The 22271-nt window shown below is 37.5% G+C and overlaps 2 protein-coding genes across 7 annotated transcripts in view; one reads left to right on the top strand and one right to left on the bottom strand.

The window, feature by feature from the left end:
* The window catches only part of HPGDS (hematopoietic prostaglandin D synthase), a 31660-nt gene extending 15302 nt beyond the window's left edge, over nt 1-16358 (top strand). The window contains exons 3-7 of the mRNA XM_019464192.2: nt 2250-2342; nt 3178-3287; nt 9031-9129; nt 13490-13654; nt 13891-16358. Of these exons, the coding sequence (XP_019319737.1) occupies nt 2250-2342; nt 3178-3287; nt 9031-9129; nt 13490-13654 (467 nt within the window). The 3' untranslated portion in view covers nt 13891-16358. The remainder of the gene's footprint in view (nt 1-2249; nt 2343-3177; nt 3288-9030; nt 9130-13489; nt 13655-13890) is intronic.
* Nucleotides 16359-18031: 1673 nt separating this feature from the next.
* Nucleotides 18032-22271, bottom strand: part of SMARCAD1 (SWI/SNF-related, matrix-associated actin-dependent regulator of chromatin, subfamily a, containing DEAD/H box 1) — a 78253-nt gene continuing 74013 nt past the window's right edge. For all 6 annotated transcript variants that reach the window (XM_019464182.2, XM_019464150.2, XM_019464167.2 and 3 more), the window contains one exon: nt 18032-19382. In XM_019464182.2, coding sequence (XP_019319727.1) covers nt 19321-19382 — 62 coding nt within the window. In that variant the 3' untranslated portion in view covers nt 18032-19320. The remainder of the gene's footprint in view (nt 19383-22271) is intronic.

Below are 22271 nucleotides of genomic sequence, written 5' to 3' on the forward strand. Positions count from 1 at the left end.
TCTGCCCTTTTTAAATTACTTTTTAGTTCCAGTTCTGCATTTTAGAGATAGGATAAGAACAATTTTTCATCCATTTGATTGCTGTGCCATATATGAAGGTGGCCATTAGGTTACACTTCGTTTGTTTTGTTCTCCCCAGTAAAGAGTGCCAAGTTTTTCAGCCAATCCTTATAAAAAGTGGTTTTCAGACCCTTCTCTAACTTGGATACTGTCCTCTGGGTTTGCTCTGATTTTTAATGTATTTCACAAAATATAGCTCTTAGAACTAGCAAAACAGCTGAGCAAAGTTTCCAACTGAACTCAGTTTGAGCCTCTACCAAGTAGGTGACCTGGACTCTTGACACAACCTCTCTTCACCTCATCTCCTCATTTATAAAATGAGATAATACCTACTTCACAAGATTGTTGTAAGTACCAGAGGACCTAATGGGTACATTAAATATTTAGCACACTGCCTAGCATAAAGGGGGCATCCCTCAAAATGTTAAGCATGTTAATTCCTAATCACATACTTTGCTCCGAATAAGGCATCGTGATTTGTGTCAGCTTTATTTGGGACTTTTGTTTAGCTCACTGCTAAACTCTAGCTCACTGCTAAACTGCTAGCTCTTTGCTAAACTGCAAACTCAGGCACCTAGAATTGTACTTAGCACACTCCTTAGGTAAGTACTCAAGGATGTTTTTATTCCTGATGTGAACTGTAATCCATCTTGTACTTATTTAATGTGCATATGGAAGACACTTGAAGGCTGATTCTAGGTTGACTCTAGTTGCATTAGGGTCATAGGATTATGAGTGACACTTTATTCTTTTCTCCCTTTCCAAAATAATGGTATTTCCCAAGCTAAGGCACTGGTTGGGAATATTGTGATCAATACATGTGACAAAATATAATGCAGCCATTAAAAAGGGATGTTTCAGGGCGTCTGGGTGGCACTGTGCTCTCTCTCTCAAAAATAAACATTAAAAAAAATTAAAAAAAAATTTTTTTTAACGTTTTATTTTTTATTTTTGAGACAGAGAGAGACACAGCATGAACGGGGGAGGGTCAGAGAGAGAGGGAGACATAGAATCGGAAGCAAGATCCAGGCTCTGAGCTGTCAGCCCAGAGCCGGACGCGGGGCTCGAACTCGCGGACCGCGAGATCGTGACCTGAGCTGAAGTCGGACGCTTAACCGTCTGAGCCACCCAGGCGCCCCTAAAAACAATTTTTTTTTAAAAAAGCTGATGTGTCATTGATTTGGAAAGATTTCAAAAAGAGGTTATCAAATAAAAAAAGTGGTTTATAAATACATTATGATGTTATTTTTAAATACATATGAGTAAGCAATTAAAATACTCAAATAGCTGTAATGATATGGTAGAGTTATTGTTATTTATCTACAACTTAGAATTTTTCTATAAAAACATATTTCTTTCTGACAAAACATAATTGAGATAAAACAAAGTAGGATCTACAGATAAAATAACACATCTGCTAGGAGTCTGCCCTAATATTTGTACAAATTGCTTACTTACTACCTTACTATATACTTCACATAGTCTCTCATCAAAATTGGCTAAATTTCTTACCATAACTCGATAGGTAAATCAAACTCTCCATTTCCTTAGATTATGGTTTTAATAAATAACTCACGTTAATGCTCATGGAAGCCACAAAAATTAATGAAGCTTTAAAAGAAAGGTTTTTGAAAAGATAAGTAATAAGTGTTATGTAAGTATATGAGGTAATACACAGGTTAATATGTAGTGTCACAGTAAACCTGGGTTTTCGACCTGCTGCGGCCACTAACTCTGTAGTAGGTCTTCTGACAACTTAAAAAAAAAAAAAAAATCTTATCAAGGGGCGCCTGGGTGGCTCGGTCATTTGAGCTTCCAACTTCAGCTCAGGTCATGATCTCACGGTTTGTGGGTTCGAGCCCTGCATGGGGCTCTGGGCCAACAGCTCAGAGTCTGGAGCCTGCTTCTGATTCTGTGTCTCCCTCTCTCGTTGCCCCTCCCCCATTCATGCTCTGTCTCTGTCTCTCTCTCCTTCAAAAGTAACATTAAGAATTTTTTTTAATAAAAATATAAAACTTATGAAGATTCTGGTGCTTACTGTCCTTTTTGAATAAATATTCAAAAATTTTATAACTTTTAAATCATGATTTATTTCTGTAATTATCAGTAAAAATGGAAGAATTATTACTGATTTTGGTACGGAAGTTGTTTTTTTTTTTTTTTTTTATTGTTGCTTCTTTTATTTTAAGCTCTTCCATTCGGTAAAATACCCATTTTGGAAGTCGATGGACTTAACCTTCACCAGAGCCTAGCAATAGCAAGATACCTGACCAAAAACACAGGTAATATGTTTATTGTGTTGAAGAGTTTTGATAACCGAAAAAAAAAATACAGGACATATATTTGCTACTCATTAAACAATTTTATTATTGAACATTATACTGTAAAGAAGAATGAAACTAAATGCCAGAGAAGTATCAATGATAAAGCAGGTTATTTATTGTACGAGCTATTTATTGTAATATTAGTAAAAGACATGAAAGAAACAAACCTAATCAGCAGAGGCTAGACAGTGGTGCTTCTATGTAGCTGAAAAAGGAGCAAAGATGCCCTTAACAAACTTATGAGGAAAGATCTGTAGGATATATGGGGGATGCTTATATTGAGTAGGATATATAGTTTTATTTTCATAAAGAAATAATAGAAGAGGGGCGCCTGGGTGGCGCAGTCGGTTAAGCGTCCGACTTCAGCCAGGTCACGATCTAGCGGTCCGTGAGTTCGAGCCCCGCGTCAGGCTCTGGGCTGATGGCTCGGAGCCTGGAGCCTGTTTCCGATTCTGTGTCTCCCTCTCTCTCTGACCCTCCCCCGTTCATGCTCTGTCTCTCTCTGTCCCAAAAATAAATAAAAAACGTTGAAAAAAAAAATTAAAAAAAAAAAAAAAAAAAGAAATAATAGAAGAATACCAACCCCCGCCCTCCCCCCACTCCGAACGGAATGGTAGGTAAGGGAGCACAATGAGAGGATGGGAGTGGAGGTGGAAGTTAGTCTTCATTGGATACAGTTTTATATTTTGAATTTTTGAACTATAAGAATATATTGCCTATTAAAAAATTAACATTTTAATATAGTCAATCAAATCCAGTGTATTTCTGGGCTTAAAATGGTCTTATTTTATAGATCTGGCTGGAAAAACAGAACTGGAACAATGTCAAGCTGATGCGATTGTGGACACATTGGATGATTTCATGTCACGTTTTCCTTGGGCAGAGAAAAAACAAGATATAAAAGTAATGTGATCAGTTCGTTGTTACTATTAATCATATCCACTTGCCAGGCATTAGGTGGCTTGCTTTAAAATCGCCTTTCTATCAAAGTAAGACATACCTATAGTTTTAAAATATCAAATTATATTAACAAATTTAAAACAAAGTACAGCGATTTCCTGCTTTACCTCTTCACATTAACCCCTCCTCAGACATAACCCTAGTTTAGCTAGTTCTTTAAGACAAGTACATATGGCTTTCTTTGATTCACTTATTTTATTTTATTTTATTTTTTAATTTTTTTAACGTTTATTTTTGAGACAGAGAGAGACTGAGCATGAATGGGGGAGGGTCAGAGAGAGGGAGACACAGAATCTGAAACAGGCTCCAGGCTCTGAGCTGTCAGCACAGAGCCCGACGCGGGGCTTGAACTCACAGACTGAGAGATCATGACCTGAGCCAAAGTCGGCCGCTTAACCGACTGAGCCACCCAGGCGCCCCATTGATTCACTAATTTTAGATCGTTTCTCTGGACTTATTACTATGGTAATAAGAATTTATCTCTTATGTAATCATCGTCTCTGCTTCCCTTCTTCCCAATTTTAATGATATTAAAATGTTTTGTTCAAATTGATATTCGGTTGTTACATTAGTATGCCTAGGCAAATATTATACAGAACTGTGAATTGTAGTATACTTTATTTCCTTTCTCACTTTACCTCCTCAAAGTTACTAATTGCCTTTCCTTCATTTGCCTAATTGCTTTTACACTTCCTACCAAACCTTCCCACACCATCCAGTAGCCTGCCGATACGATTTTCCACAAGGTCAATGATACCAGATAATCTATTATGTCCCCTATTTTCTTGGAGATATCTGGCCGAGATCCTCTCTCTTTTGCTGAACTGTCTAGGTTTCTGCACATCTGTCTTCACCAGACTTCCCTTCACTGTCATCCCAGGGATGTCTTTCTCCTGAGTGGAGTCCTATTGTTTCCTGGATGCCATCTCTGTCTTTTACTTACTTCTTTATTTGGGGTGCATCCTCCAGGATTCCAAAAGTTAAAATGAAGTCTTGATGACAAGAGGTGTGATGATGACAGACAGCATGGATATGTCTGTCTTGTGTGCCACACTGCTTCAGTCTGGTTTGGTCACCCTAAGCACCTGGTGCACAGTTGTCATCCTGAAATCTTTATTACCCTAATTTTCCTCTTTTTTTGGTCTCTGTCTTTCCCCACAAGCCAGACCATCCTTTATAATCCATGATAAAGAATAGGAAGATTAAAAAGTTTACCCAAAGCCCTCGGCATGTGGACAGTGTTCGTTGATTTTGAGCATCACCAGGCCATTTGCAGAGTATTTCCCAACAGCACTATCTTTAGGGACTAGAAGGAGTCCCAAGAGAGGACTTCCAGTCTTTTGCCTGGAAATAAAGTTGTGGCTGCCAGTGTTCTGGGAAACAATCAGCAAAGAGAGGGCTAAGAATCTCAGAACTTAGCGTTCAGTGTGCATATATTCATTTAATCTCCTATTTTGAATACATTATGAATGACAACTCCCAACCCATAAACCATCTATTTCACCCTCTCGAGCCTTCTGCTAACGATGGGGCAGAGGCACGTGTCAAGTGTAAAATGAAGGAGGAAATCTCATGCTAAAACGACTTCTACAGCTTTCCACCAGTCCTCACATTATCCTCTCTCTTACCTCCTTACCCCCAATTCTCGATATATCTTGCCTCTTCCTGAACCATTTGAGGGTGTTATGGGGTAGTGTTCGTTTTCAGCTTTACCTTTGCAGATACCATTCAACCATTTTCTTTACGGTTTCAAATTTTGTTTTGTCTTGTCTCCTGTTTTCCACCTCTTTGTGGGCTCTATCTTTTCAAAAATACGTATTTACTGTGGTTTTTGGATGAAAAATATGTATGTGTGTCACATCCATCATCTTTATCGAGAATTCTAAATAGACCTTGCTGGTTATTCTCCATTACAGCCCCCTAGTGGTGTCCTGTAGGGCCTCATTACAATCGTATTTTAAAATATATTTGCTTGTTTGTCTCCTCCAGTAGAACACCCATGAGGGTAGTAATTATGTCCATGCTACTCACTCATGTCCCCACACCTAGCACTGCACCTCTCACTTAGCAGGCACTGCATATGTGATGCATGAGAGACAACAAGAGCTGAACTTCTCAAACACCACGTGCGGGTGTGGCTCCAGCCCCTTCACACACGTGGTCTCAGCCAGTCCCCCCAATCCACCCGTGAGATAAGTGCTTTCTATCACCATGCTCACTCTGCACATGAAGAAACTAAGAGATAGAGTGGTTATGGAGTTGCCTCATCACCTGTGCATCCTTTCTTTTAAATTAGTGACTAACACCCAGGGCCTCCCTTAGGGAGAAACTATGATGTTCATTTTTCCAGATGGAGAAACTGAGGTTCATGTAGCATAAGTAACTTGTATATGGTTATTTAGCTAGTAAATAGTACACAAGGAATTCAAATCCCAGCCACTCGGACTCAGACTTCATGTTCTCAACCGCTGGTTTTAATGCCAGCAGCTGGTCACTATGTATGTCTTATCGCTTATGGTCTGTATCCAAAAGTTACAGCATGGAATGACAGTCTTATCAATTTGCTTAAACATATTTATGCTAAATACAACTTACTTAACTAGGAACTTCTGATTTCAATAGAGATATTGGGAACATAAAAGTATTCACATTTCATGATTCCTTGACATGAATGTAATGGCTGCCTAACCAGCACAAAGTTTAAAATAAAAGCTCAGCTTTGATTTATAGCAATTACCTTCAGGCTCTGGAGTCACACTGCCAGGCTTGAATTCTGATTCCCTTCTTACTAGTTGTCACATAACTGCCTATCAATAGTTCAAATTCTTTGTCTGTAAAGTAGGGATACCACAGAATCTACTTTGAAGTGTGTTGGCAGGATTAATGAAAAGTTAGCATGAGTACCTATGACAAGGTAGCAAGTGTTTTGAAAAATATTAGATATTATAATTATTCTATGATATATAATTAATAGTGCTTATATAGTTCATTGCTTATTGTTTTTCCTTTTGTCAGACATGGCCGTCTATATTTAACACATCCTTATAAGTGCAGAGACAAGTAGATACATAATCTCCAATTTAGAGAAATGTATCTAAAACTTTTCCTTCGATGTGCTAAATACCCCACTGATTGGTAATCTATCAATCGATGGGCTTGTTCTTCTCCATTTCTCTATTTTGTACTCTTCTGTGGCCGAGGCTCCATAATAGAAGCTAACTCCCAGAGCAAAATATTCTTTGGATGTTTATGATTAGAGTAACCTACCTTTGTATTAGAATAACCATGCTCTTACATACCTTCTAGCTAAAAAAACAAAATTCACAGGACATAATCCAAGTTTATAAATAAATCATATGAAAGGAGGACATGTTACAGAAATATTGCAGTTGGCTACATACCATCTGATTAATAAGCAGGATCTGGCTAGTATATAATGAACAGGCCACAGTTCCAGTATATTCCATTGCCTAGTCTCCCGGCAGTAGGTTGCACTGCTGCCACCTTGTGGTCAGGTACCATTTTCAAGAGCAGAATATTGATACAGTGAAGATGGATGGACAGTGAAAATAGCCCTGTTGCTGTATGAGCCCTAAAGATCTGTCAAACACACATAATTATAAATGTTACAGTATTGGTTGCTAAAAAATTCCACTTCCAACTTCTAAAAAATTAAATTTAGAAGGCAAAATATGTTTCTGGACATTGGTCACCCCGAGAATCCTCGAATTTACCACTGGTGTTTCCCTGGTTATTCAACATATCTCTTTCAGTTTCCCCCTAAAGAATGGGAACAGGAAGATGAAAGATGAGGAGGATTGAAGGAATGCCAGTGGCCCATTTCCAACACTAAATGATTGAGGAAGTGTGGATTTAAAGATAAATGCTTTGGAGAAATAGAATTCCTCTAAAAGTCATCTGATAGAATACTATAGCAATCAGTTCTCAGGTTCAAAAACCTCCTGACTTACAATGCTCTGGAGGAAGAAGGAAATTTCTGAGTCTACCAAGTGGCTATCTAGGGTTTATCAGGAAATACATTTTTAAAAGTACACATCTGGAAAAAAGGATGTGTAATGAAATTTCATCTTCTTTGTGTTATTTTAGCGAGTATTCTTCAAAATGATTCTTAAATACTAATAATTATGCTGGTTATAATTTACATGTCATTCGAGGAGATGAATCACTGAGATGATTCACCAAACATATAAAGAGAACCTGCACTAAAAGATTCTTTTAGTGCAGACAAAAGATTTTTATTTGGCATTGCATATGCACAAGCATCAGTGTACCTGACCTTAAGTTGTGGAAAATGCACATTAGAAGAAGGAACAAAATTGTGCAGATGAGAATACAAAAGTTTTGGAAACCCGTCCAGCAGCTACATCCTGTTCCATTTGACTCCTTCCCATTTCTAGCTATTCTAGGAGAGTCAAGTTGGCCATAAATACCTTTCCAACTGATGCTGAGCTGGGCTGGGCTCTGGGAGGTGCCACATGGATCTGGGTCCATTACTTCTCAGCTTGCACATGATGTGTAAGAGGCAGAACTCACACTGTTTTATTGTAAACTATGAACATATTAGCAATAGAGAGAGAACCTTATGAATGAAGGTAGCATAGAACAGTGGAAAAAATAAAAAGGCAAAATAATGACAAACTTCCCATGTTTCATTTATAAAATCTGACCAATGTATGTAGATATGTAATGATGCTTTTGCAAACTGTGCTCTACAAACCTAAGGCATTATGTTACAGTAATCTCTATTACCTAGCAGTTATAATAATAACAAAGGAAATCGGCAAGTTGGTGAGGGAGTTAATCCACTACCTGACCTGTCTTAATAAAGGCTGGATTTTATTATACATCATTTATCATTATTAGCAAATAACATATGTACACACATATTTTATAATATTTTTGAGATTGGCTTACATTTCATATCCAAGATACACACCAGCCAGAATTTTCATATATAAACGAACACTTCTTACCAAGAAAGAGGCCATGGTCTCTTCTAAGAACATTTGGTTTGTAATGTTAGCTTACATAATATATCAAAAGAGTGCACCTAGATGATGGTTTTGTAGATGATATTCAAGGCAGACAAGGCTCATACTAAGGCACCATGTCAAGCCAACAAGAAAAAACGCATAAAAGCCCGAGAGCATAATGATTTATTATAGATTACTTCTGTTAAGTGCAATGGGGAAATAAAAGACTGCCAAACAAAAGGAACCTAGCCTTACAAACTAAAATTCATTTCTTTAGCCTCAGTTACATCATTTCACTTCAAAAAGAGTGAGCCTAAGAAAAAAGATTAATTTTAAAAATGTAAAAACATAATGGAATCGTTTTTTCTCAGTAAAAATTAAGATAAAAATCATGAAAAGTTTTTGTGGGTGAAATATTTAGTCATCATATACAAAGAAGCTGTAAGAACTGGTGACAGTTATTTTTTAATCCATGAGTAACAAAGGGATGACTAAGTATAAAGAATCAGACCCCAATCTCCGTGTCACACATTTGAAAACAGCAACCACCCCCACCAACAACATGTAAGCTACTTCTCTTCCTTTCTCAACTCATACGGGAGAATAAATATGGAAAAATCTACTTCCTCTTCCAATCATATTATTTATTTTTCTGCCTATTATCCTTAAAGTGAGCTTTTTCTCTCTCCTAGGATCAGATGTTTAATGAGCTTCTTACATATGATGGACCTCATCTTCTGCAAGATTTGGACACATACTTAGGGGAAAAAGAGTGGCTCATTGGTAACTCTGTGAGTACCTTTTACATCATAAAAAAAAACGCAAGCACACACACACCCAACCAAAAACTTACAAAGAGTCATTGAGAAAAAAAAAAAGTTACCCATCGGGAGAGAGTAGGTTAGAGAGCAGGAAAAGCTAAACTTCTCTGAATAAATTTTTTTAGTGGACTTAACTTTGAAAGCATCCACTAAAATATTTTACATAATTACATAAAAACAACAAAAATATTTTAAAAAGCTAACACTGCAAAGTAAAAGCAAAGTGAAACAAACCTGTGTCAAATTGATGCATGAAGTGTGTAAAGAACCTAAGTATTTTATTAGTGAGGTAGAACTGTTTTAAGAAATATCACAGTAAAACACAGTAATTTGACGATACATATTATTATAAATATTCTCTCAGGACAAAAAATAGAAATTGTACACCGTTGTTAGTAGGGGCATACCTTGGAGATATTGTGGGATCGGTTCCGGACCACTGCAACAATGCGAATATCACATCAAATGAATTTTTTGGTTTCCCTGTATACAGTTATGTTTACACTATACTGTAATCTGCTAAGCATGCAATGGTATTGTCTAAAACAAAACAAAACAATATACATATCTTAATTAAAAAATACTTTGTTGCGGGGCGCCTGGGTGGCTCAGTCCGTTAAACACCGGACTTCAGCTCAGGTCATGATCACATAGTTCGTGGGTTTGAGCTCTGTGTCGGGCTCTGTGCTGACAGCTCAGAGCCTGGAGCCTGCTTCAGATTCTGTGTCTCCGTCTCTCTCTGGCCCTCCCCCACTCACACTCTGTCTCTCTCTCTCAAAAATGAATAAACATTAAAAAATTTAAAAAAATACTTTGTTGCTAAAAAAACGTTAACCATCATCTGAGCTTTCAGCACCTTGCAATCACTGATCACAGACACCATAATAATGAAAAAGCTTGCAATGTTGCAGGAGTTACCAAAATGTGACACAGAGACACAAAATGAGCAAATGCTCTTGGAAAAAATAGTACAAAATAGATTTCCTCAACACAGGTTTGCCACAAACCTTTGTAAAAAACACAGTTTATGTGGGGCTCCTAGGTCTCAGTCGGTTAAGCGTCCAACTCTTGATTTTGGCTCAGGTCATGATCTCACAGTTCATGAATTTGAGCCCCATGCTGGGCTCTGCACTGACAGTGTGGAACCTGCTTGGGATTCTCTCTCTGCCCCTCCCCCACTCACACAAATACACACACACACACACACCCCTCTCTCTGTCTCTTAAACAATAAAAAACCCCTCAGTATCTGCAACATGCAATAAAGCAAAGTACAGTAAAGTGAGTGTTCTTGTAATTATATTGTTGGTACTGGGTATAGTCATATTGTTTTCTTCTAATATTAGTATATCGTATTTTGGGGTTAAGCAATACAAAAATATGTAGATGTCACTGAGAACCAGGACCTTCAGTGTGGGAGAAAGAAGATAGAGATGTCAGATCCGTAAAGCTGAGTAAACATCCTATTCCTGAAAGTGAACTATATCTGAAGTCATGATGAACTTTATCTCAGGGTAAAGAAAAAAGCATGTTGTATCCCTTTTTCTGGACACAATGACCAATCCAATTGTCCTGGGCACCTGCAGGACCCAGATTTTGGGTCTAAGTATTAAAGGATTTAATATTAAACATTAAAAGGAATGAGGAGTTCTTGGAGAAATAGCTCATTCTCAATTCGGGCAGGGAAACGTAAGAGACGAGCTGGGAATACCTCATCACACCGGAAGCAAATGAATTATCAAAGACAACGGGGGTTGTGTCACAAGGACTCAAAAGTTAACTTGAAGAGGCTTCCAGTGGCCAAAGATGGGACAATTCAAGCTTCACTAAGAATATTACTGGCAGTGGATTGAAACAAATCAAAAGGAAGACATGATGGCAACTACCACCACAACCAAACACAAACATGTACATGTAAACCCCCAAACCAAATAGAGCTTCATTGGTTACTTTTAGATGATGCGGAGTCAAATTATTGTTCTGAAAACGGTCTTTAAAAGGTTGGGGGGTTTGAATAAAGAATTTACCTTGCCTTTCCTATGCCAATTGCACCTCAAGATAACAAAAATCGATGGGCCAAGTTTGTCTTCATCAAAGTATTCCAGTTAGTAAGTAAAAAGGGGGATTAAAACAAACTGTTACCATTTTCCAACCCCTGATAATTGGAATGGACCTAGGCATTGACTAATAATAATTGTTAATGTCACAAAAAGTGAGACAACCAGATATTACAGCCCTACTACTGACAGAGGAGCACAGTGGCACCTATAAAGTACTATGGACAAAAACTCAGATCTAAATACGATTCAGGTACTGGGGTAGGTTGGGGTCCTTCAAGGAGACTACATTCTAGGAGACAAGATACAGATTGCTTTTCACAGCACTCTGGTGACTTAGTCTGGTCACAGTGTGTTGAATCCTTCTGGGTGACACAGAAGCAAGCTTGTCGCATCTTTATTCTCAACTTGCAACTCACCACATGCCTCTTCATTTCCTCCCATGGACTCCCCAGTAGACTTTCCTATAATGTTCCTCTCCCTGCCCTATTGAATGAACACTTTCTAAAGACTTAAAATGTACTCCCCTTGTTTTCTCTTAAAACTCTTCGGTAAACTACCTCCTGACCCCATCTCTTAGCACTCTCTCCCTTCCTCACAGTGTTCCACACACACTCGTGTTTTGTTTGTTCCTCAGACACAAATCTCACTTCCACCTAAGAGCCTTTACGCTTGCTGGCCCCTCGGCCTAGAATGCTTCATTTCCGGCATGTTTCCTGTCTGGGTCCTATCCCATGTAAGCCTGGCTTAAATGTCACCTGCTAAAGGTCTTCCCTCCATGACCACCTGAAAGTCCTTCACTTTTTCTTCACTGTCCCTATCAGTTACCTGTTTGTCTTCCTGCTTCTTAAATGGAAGCTGCATCCGGGAAAGGGCTTGCAGCACATTTTGCTTTCCAGCCCATCACAGCACCTAAACCCACGCATCACACACAATAGGTACTCCATAAATATTTGTTGGCTGAACTCTGAATCCTCTAACCCATAAAACTCTCCTGGCTGACAGGGTTTTAGTATCCATGTTCGTAAAACACTAGAATTAGCGTTATTAAATTCCATACAAAAAGAAAACTAAGGATAGTCCACGTTTAAACTTCACTTTTTGACATTCATCTGGAGCAAAAGTAATGTCAGCCGGATTAATTTCTAGTCACAAAAGGGCAGGGCGGGGGAAGTGTACAAAGAAAAAGTGTACAAGGGTATGACCAGGCTGCCATCACTCTAAGGGTTCCACTAATGCTCAGGTACCCATTTTGTCTTTTGATATGATGCAATATAATGGGTTAGTGAAAAATATTTAACTTGCAACTATGAACTCTCTAGGGATAACGTGCATTCTATCCCTTCATACTCTGCAGAATAAAGGAACAAGGTCAACAGGACAAAATAATCACACAAATCCTGAAGATAGGACATTATTCGGGACTAGTGTGAACTCTTCAGTAAAAGGGAGTTAAGTGGCATAACCAGATGAAATGCATGTCCTGAAATGGGTCTGCTTTGTCCTGTAAGGGACATTTTTGAAAGAGATGAAAAGTATTGATTGGGTATAAGATAAAGATGTATTGTCACAGAGAGGTGGAAAGTGAATCAAGTTACAAGAATATGTACTGTAAAATCTCCTTTTGTGTTTGTCATAAAGTTTTTATTTCTTTTGAGAGATAGAGAAAGAGAGCGTGAACAGGGAGGGGCAGAGAGAGGGAGAGAGAACTGTAGCAGGCTCTGCACTGTCAGCCCAGAGCCTGACAAGGAGCAGAACTCAACAACTGTGAGATCATGGCCTGAGCTGAAACCAAGAATCGGACTCTTAACCCCACGGAGCCATGTAGGTGCCCCTGTAAGATCTCATTTTAGAAGGAGCACACACACACAAATATCTTATACCCAGAGGTGTTAATATTAGCAACCTCTAGGTATTGGGAGTATAGCGTTATCTGTTATTTTCTATCATATACTCATTCCACTTTCATAGTAAAAGAGAACTTTAAATTGAAAAGAAACTTTTTGTTGTTGTTGTTTATTTTTGATAGAGAAAGAGCAGAGAAGCAGGGAAAGGGCAGAGAGAGAGAGAGCGAGACAGAGAATCCGAAGTGGGCTCTGTGCTGACAGCAGAGAGCCTGATGCGGTTCTCAAACTCATGAACCATGAGATCATGACCTGAGTTGAAGTCAGACACTTTAATTGACTGAGCCACCCAGGTGCCCCCAAAAGAAACTATTTTTGATTTAAGAAGCCATGCCTTTTATGTTCAAATGGCAATTTTTGTTTCAACTAGGTAACTTGGGCAGATTTCTACTGGGAAATTTGCAGCACCACGCTTTTGGTCTTTAAACCTGACTTGCTGGATAACCATCCTAGATTGGTAACATTAAGGAAGAAAGTTCAAGCCATTCCTGCCATCGCTGACTGGATACAACGAAGGCCCCAAACCAAACTCTAGGTGACGTGTGCTACCTCCAAGCTTTACTGTTCTTCACAGCATCGCTTCCATCAGATAAGCTACAGCAGCCATGTAACCCACACACTCCCCTCCCCAGCTCCATCAAGACTTTCACTCTTTCCATATTCTGCTTAAGCAAACAAACAAGGAAAAAAAGAGCATTGGCGGTGGGGGTGGGGTGGGGGGGGAGAGCATTTAGTTTCCAGTATCCATTTTTTTTTTTTTCTTTTCCCCAGAATAACTTCACATCATTTACAACTGAGAAAGAAGAGTTTACAATCCAGGCAGGGCTCACTTTGCATCAGTTTCAACAAGCATTGGATTTCAGTCACAATGGTTAAGTAACACATTTCCCAAACAAATGGGTTGGACTTCTGCTGTAATTGCATAAGGTATTAAGTTTGCTGCTAACTCTTCAGTCCACAAATCACTATGTAGGTAACAGATACGTCTCATGAGTAACCACCTATCATATCACTGCTCTCAAAGTCTGTTAGTGACTGGTCACTGCACATCTGTTATTCATGTACAGACAGCAAAGGGTGTAGTTGCATTGCCTGCTTGTTTCTCAGTGATAAACTCACTCAAAAGTTTTTAAAAAGTGGATAATTTAGGGGCGCCTGGGTGGCGCAGTCGGTTAAGCGTCCGACTTCAGCCAGGTCACGATCTCGCGGTCCGTGAGTTCGAGCCCCGCGTCAGGCTCTGGGCTGATGGCTCGGAGCCTGGAGCCTGTTTCCGATTCTGTGTCTCCCTCTCTCTCTGACCCTCCCCCGTTCATGCTCTGTCTCTCTCTGTCCCAAAAATAAATAAAAAACGTTGAAAAAAAATTAAAAAAAATAAAATAAAAAGTGGATAATTTATAAAGGGAGCTCATCAACAAAGATGAAGTACAGTAAAGAAAGGAAAAGTGACAATGCTGGAGCCAAATTCAAATTGCACATAAATGGAAAGAGCGGTTACAAAACGGACAATAGAACTGAATGGGCGCCTCTTGGGTGATATATACATGGTCAATAAGTATATGAAAAGATGCTCAACATCATGTCACCAGGGAAAGGCAAATGAAAACAAGGAGATATCACTACCTACCTGTTAGAATGGCAAAAATTCAAAACAGACAACACCAAATGCTGGCGAGGATGTAAAGCAAAATGAACTTTTATTCACTGCTGACAGGAATGCGAGATGGTAAAGACAACTTAGAATTTGAGTTTCTTACAAAACTAAACCTATTCTTACCATATGATACAGCGATTACACTTTTTGGTCCTTTCCCAAAGGCGTTGAGAACTTAGGTGCATGCAAAAAGTTGCTCATGGATGTTTGTGGCAGCTTTATTGGTAACTGCCAAAATTTGGACGCAACCAAAATGCCCTTTGATAGTGAGTTGGATAAGTGGACCATGGCACAACCAAACAAGGGATTATTCAGCACTAAAAAGAAGTGAGCTATCAAGCCATGAAAAGACACGGAGGAAATCTAAGTGCAGATTACTAAGTGAAAGAAGCCAATGTGAAAAGGCTACTGTATGATTCCAGCTATAGGACATTCTGATTCCAACTACAGGCAAAACTGTGGAGCCTGTGATGGTGCAGGGCTAAGGAGGAGGGAAGGTTGAAAAGATGGAATATAATTTTTAGACAGTAAAACTATTCTGTATACTATAATGAATTTGTTAAACTCACAGGATATACAAAACGGAGAGCAATCCCTGATGCAATAGACTTTGGGTGATTATCTTGTGTCAATGTAGGTTCACTGATTGTAACAAATGTACCACTCTGGAATGGGGGTGTTGATGAAAGTGGGGGGGGGGGGGAGGGAAGGAGAAGGGATATATGGGAAATCTCTACTTACTGTTCAATTTTGCTGTGAACCTAAAGCTCATCTAGAAAATAAAGCCTATTAAAAAAGAAAAAAGAGCAGGCATAGTTTTCAGGAAACTGAAAATGCAATAAAATTTTGGAAGGTGATACAAATTCAGAATTATAATTTGCCAAGGTATAAAAAGAATGCTGTCTTGTAATCATACAAGAAAGTATTATCACTATTCTTGATAACGTTTTTACAAAAGTAATTTTATCAACGTTTCTTTTACTACTAAAATTAATTTTTTCATTTACCTACACATTTATAACCAACAATGTTTTTAATGTGCTGAGAAAAAAGTTTTAAAGTCATAGAACAACGGTCTTCTCCAATGACTACAATTATTTTGTACAATCTCAACTTGGCAGTCATTTTTATGGCCCCATGCTACCATGGAAAGCAAGAACCACCCATATAAACAAGTGATTTCTAAACAAGTTTTAGAAATCTTGCAAGGAAACATGGATTATCCCTCAGCCAATTTTAAACCATAATTATAGCACTGGAATATCATATTTCAGTTCAATTTACATGTTAATATTATTAAATTTGGCTTGTCTAATCTTAGCATTATCATGTTATATATAGAAACAGACCAATGAAATAGATGGCCTTATACTTGAAATGCAGGACAGGGGAAGGAGAACATGGTTGAAAAGCCAGAAATGAGGAGAGAGTGTAAGGGAATAAAAAGGAAAGGAATGTTCGGCCAAGTATGATCTTGTTTTAAGGTGCTTCTTTCATCACAACAATGTTCTATGAAATAGGAGAAAAGATGTTAAATGCTTTATACATTAAGAATTATACATAAAAACAAAGTGCATTTCCCAAATAACTTGCTTCTTTGAAACACTTTTTTTTTAAAAGCGTTATTTCTTTTGAGAGAGTGCCCATGGGAAGGGCAGAGAGAGAGGAAGAGAGGGAGAATCCTAAGCAGGCTCTGCATGGTCAGTGTGGAGCCTGACGCAGGGCTTGAACCCACAAACCATGAGACCATCCAAAATCAAGACTCAAGACACTCAACTGGCTGAGCCACCCAGGCACCCTGGGTCACATTTTCTTATCACTAGTGGCTGTTAATAAATAATAACATGTTGGTTTTAAGTGAATCTCATTGCAAAGTACTCTATCCTCTTATCAAGGCAATCTAAAGAAAAAATGTTATCTTTTGCAAAAGAATTTAAATTGATACTCTAGATAATGAAGGTAGTAACTTTTCTTCCCTCTTATGCATGTTCGTTTTCTGCCATAAAATTACATTCTGACAAGCCTTAATTAAAATAGAATTTAGGAAAAAGTGAGAAAAGTGAGAAATACAATGCTTACCTAAAATTATAGTAATTCAAAATAAGATAATCAATTTGTTTACACAAATCATAATTCAACTATAAAATGCAACCACAGCGGGTTTCATAAGTAAATATTTCAATCATAGCATCATCATTAACCTTTAGGTCACCATTTTTCACTGAAGGACATTCCATTATCCCATCCTGTCCCCAAGTTAAACGGCTCCTAGGTGAGTGAGCAAGTATGAGAGAATATGAATGAATCAAAGTTGCATACTGTAATCAGACAAAAACACATTTTGGGAAGAAAAGAATCGTAAGAATCATTTCCTTAATTATGGACATTTAAGTGTCTGGCTCAGGGTCAAGTAAATGAAAACCAAATCTCCTGATACTCCAATCTAACCACTATACAGTAATACCAACAATCAGAAACAACAGTAATGTTGTGACAAAAATATCTCCTGGTATAAAGTTACATGTCTCTGGATCAGGAATACAGTTACGAACACACATAAGGCATATGTTTCCTACCTCTTTGTAAGTTGCATTAAAAAATAAAAGTTGCTTCAGTTGGTCAAGATAATATTCCAATAACTATGGCTTCACATGCCCTTTACTGATAATGGATTATGATGTTCACTGACATCAGTCCAATGAACACACTGATGGGAATACATCCTAAGTAATAAATTTCAGTTTATTGAGAAACAGACAATATTAAGCACATATGATCTCATTTGTGCTCCATATTATATTTTTAAGGGTAAAGGGAGAGTTAGAAACTATTAAAAAGGGTGTGAAAATACAACTTATGTTCACGAATGCTTTTATTAAAGATATTATGGATTTAACAGCAAATGAAACAGCCGATCACTAAAGACATATTAACACAGAAAACTTATGAGAAATCCATTTTGAGAGATTTTTAAAAGGTAGTATTTCCAACAATCTAAGTGATTTGGGTCCTGCGATGTAGGAGGTAGTAATAATATTTGCAGATTCCTTCTAGCCCCATTATACTAAAATATACTGAATATATTCAATATACCTTCAAGATTGGGTAAACCTACTCAATCGTGAGTTTCAGAGTCTATAATATCTGAAGACTGCTTTGAGAGCTTCAATACTCTTCTAACTCCAGAGGACTATATTACCTTAGCATCTTAGCAAGTGAGGATGCCTCGAAAAGTATAATCTCCAATAATTACCAAGTCTGTGATTTATAAATAAGTTTATTTATAATGATATTTACATAATAAAAACAAAACACATGAAACTCACAAGTTATACAAAGAAACTGATGTATAATAAAAACAGCAAGATAGACTGACAGGCAAAATTTTAAAGAAAGATTTAATAAAGAGTTAAATATCAAATAGACAACTTTACTTCTTCTAAATTTCACTTTGTCACCCACACTGAATTGGAATTGAACAATGGCTCTCTCTTCAGGAGGTCCTGTACTGGAAATTCTGGAAACTGAGAAGTTATATTTTGAGAAGTGTTTAACGTTAATGACCTATTTCCATGCAGTACCTATCGCTGCCTTAATATGAAGTCACGTTCAGTCTGCTTTGAAGTGAAATAGCCTGCTAATCTGTTCTGCCAGGCTAGACAAATGTTACCCACATTTTGCTGATACGTGGAGACGTGGCAGGAATAAACTACTATTTAGAGAGTAAAGAGAACTGGAGCAGAAGTGACTGGGCAACAGTTTCAAGAGAAGCAAAAGCCAGGAGAGGGAAATCAATGAAAACATGCACAAGAATAGGCAGAGTAATAAGCACAATTAGTGCGGTTGGGAAATGAACAGAAGGAATTAATCCAAGGAGCAAGATAAGGGCTTCTTCAGTTACTATTCACTGGAAAACAACTTAGTGCCTAGCCAAACAAATTTGTTTTAACAGAAGTACTTGGAAGGACCTGGGGGTGTTAGTATATGGAATGCCACCTTTAAATTCAGGTTGAGTTCTTGTTGACAGTGGTGAACATCTGCTTCAAATAGCAATAAAATGAAAGCTATATAATCTATACAGCTGCATCCTTTAAACTAACAAAAAAAGAACTTCAAAGGAGACAAGAAAAACAAGACATAAGCATTGTCAAATAAGGCACATGTAAAAATCTACACACATTATCCAGTGAAAGACAATATATATATATTTGGAGGTAGAAATAATTACAAAAATACTGACATTTCTAAAGCATTAGCATATTTGTTACAAACAATCACCAACTAATCCCCATTCAGAAAACTGTTTTGTAAAATGATTATTCAACATCTTCAGGACTACATTATTTGTGGCTTTTTGTTTGAAATTTCACATGTGAGCATCTGGAGAATTCAGTTAGTGGCAAAAAAGTTGTCCATACTATGAGAAATGTAATATGGAAATTATAAAAAGTTATAAATGTTCATAAACCCCATGGTCATCATAATGTAAATGTCCTTGAGTGCACCAAGTTGATATTTCCTCATCAATTAGGAATTCACAATTCTTAACTTCACAGGCCCATTGACGTTTTTAGTAATGTGGCTATATCTGCTGGCATACTCCCTTCATCACCTGCAGGTCAGAAAGCGGCATTAAAAGTTTCATAAGAATATTTTATGAAATGTATTTTCTCTGATTCTAACTTTGGTGAATGCCTAATTGTTTTTCAAGGCCCCGTTTGTCTCAGTGTCACTCCTTGTTTAAAAACCTTCACAAAGCCCTATGTGTATTTAAGGCTACTTCCTCTGTGCTCACGTTCATGCCAGCACAGCCATCTATAGGCTAGGCTTCTGATTTCACATAAGTAATATCTAAAGATACACAGATATTAATCTGGATGACATTCTATTCATACAGTACACAGTATTTTCTCCTCAGGTTATTTGGTGAAAACCTTCATGTAACAAACTGAAGAGTAGAAACAAAGACAACCAAACAGAATCATCCATCAACACCCTTATTTTCAGTACAAAGATACAATCACTGACTTAGACTTAAAACTGGCACATCTAAACAAAATAGTGAATATGGCATACCAGCTGAAGACTAAAGTGACCATAACTATAAATAACCCTTTCCCAATGTTTTCCCCATATTAAATGAGATTCCAGTATCTAGACACTTACCCAGTTAGTATTCAGGATTTTCTACAGTGGGAAAACATCTTGTGTCAAGGTGGTGTAGAATCTAGTTATCCTTGATTAATTCAATGAGTCACTCAGACTGTTTTTAGATGAACTGATTTATTAGTTTATAGGGACAATGGTATAGCTGTTTTTAGATGAACTGATTAAAGTGACAATGGTATACAACTATTTGTAGATTTTTAGCAATGGATAATTTTAGAAATCAGATATGGCTAAAATGCAGCAAAACTAATCACTTTTCTCTCTCTGTCACACATACACACTCTAGTTATAATCTAAAATTATGAGAGTACTTTTCCCTACTCTTCTCCTTTTAGTAAAAAACATATGCACAGAAAGAAAAACTATTCCATAAACTATCAGGGAGCTCACTGACACCCTTGCTTTGAAACGCATCCACAGACTTAACAATAGCCCATGAAATCTAAATTGAAACTGGTCCCAAATTAAGTGAGCCAAGTAAATAATCAGATCCAGAAGACAGTAAGACAACAAAGTTACAAACATATAAGACAAGACTGTAGAAAATTCAGTATTCTAGGAATTCAGGAAGAGGTAGAAAAAAGCAAAGGGTGAGGAAACTCTTCTAAATTTGAAGATACTAACGATATAATGCAATAAAATGCAATGTACAAACTTTGGATCCTTTTTTTGTTTTTTAAGCCTATAAGAGACTTTAAGGGGGTAAGTGGGAAAAATCCAGATATGGGCAATATATGATAATATTTGGGAATTACTGTTAATTTTTTTGGATGTATAATGGTACTGTGGCAACTGAGAGGAAATGCTGAAATACTCAGAATGAAGTGTCAAGTCTACAACTGACTGTAATGGTTCATGAGTAAAAGAAGCCAGATGAAGCAAAATGTTTACAACTGTTAAACTCACTTATACTATGCTTTCAACATTTTTGCATGAAAATTTCCATAATAAAAGTTTTAAAAGGTAGAAAATTTATTAATATAATCACATTAAGAGGTTAAAGAAAAATCACACACACCCCAAAACCATAATTCTTATTCTAAAGCAGGGGTTCTCTGACTTTAGTTTGGATCAGAAACTCCAACCAGATTATTGAGTTCCAGTCCCAATTTCTGACTGAGTAGGGCTGGAGTTAGGCTTAGGAATTTGCATTTCAAACTGGCAATTTTGCAGGTGATGCTGCTGTGGGTCCAGGGGCACTGCACTCTGAGAATCACTAAGGCAAGCTCTAGAAATACAAAAATCTGACAAGCATTTCTGAGAGGAATCATGGTACTTAATCTTTCATAGTTTCATGGGAAGAGGGGCATACAGATTGTTAACATAAAGCATGGACACGATTGTAAATATATTTTTTGTTTACAGTGGAAAAGAACCTTACTGTGAGAGATGAAAAGAAGGGTACATGTACTCTCATTAGGTCAGTGTCAAATTATTTAAATGAAATCAGAAGCAAAATCATAGTTTAGAGAGTAAAGACATTATTGTATCTTTAGCCTACCAAATAAAACACATACTGGGAAAAATGGATACACAAATAGCTAAAGTTCTTTCTTGTTAAAACAAGACAAAGGAAAATTTCCTACAGAAACGAAGAGTGATAATGGGGGAATGATTCTTTAATTCTGAACATCTTAAAGCTAACAGCCTAAAAGCATAGCTGAAATAAGTTGCTATTTTTTTTTTATTTAAAAAAAAAAAATTTTTTTTTTAAATGTTTATTTATTTTTGAGACAGAGAGAGACAGAGCATGAACAGGGGAGGGTCAGAGAGAGAGGGAGACACAGAATCTGAAACAGGCTCCAGGCTCTGAGCTGTCAGCACAGAGCCTGATGCGGGGCTCGAACTCACAGACCGTGAGATCATGACCTGAGCCGAAGTCGGCCGCCCAACCGACTGAGCCACCCAGGCGCCCCAATAAGTTGCTATTTTAACAAATACTTGATGTGAAAACACAGGTACAATTTTAGACTAAACAAATTTATGTAAATATAAACAATTTACATGAATTATGACTAGACAAGACCGAAAACACACTGGTCTCACCTGAAATACAATTAAAATGCTATTAAAAAAAAAAAGAAAGAAAGTCCAGGGTACCATACAAAAGAGAACGAACAGAAGAAAAAGACAACAGTGGAGAGAAAGCTGTCAAATTTTGGAAGATGAAGAGCAAATGGAAGAATGGAAGCTGACTTTAGCAAAACAGACAAAGCAAAAACTTAAGTGTGTGCAGGTGGGAAATGCAGGAAGGTTACTTCACATTCACAATCCTTTCCTTGCCTCTCAAAGCTCAAGAACATGGAGGTACTACATGGCTTCTAAAAGATGG

This window comes from Panthera pardus, unplaced genomic scaffold (assembly GCF_024362965.1).
Source record: "Panthera pardus isolate Hobbes unplaced genomic scaffold, ASM2436296v1 HiC_scaffold_13, whole genome shotgun sequence".
Taxonomy (NCBI): domain Eukaryota; kingdom Metazoa; phylum Chordata; class Mammalia; order Carnivora; family Felidae; genus Panthera; species Panthera pardus.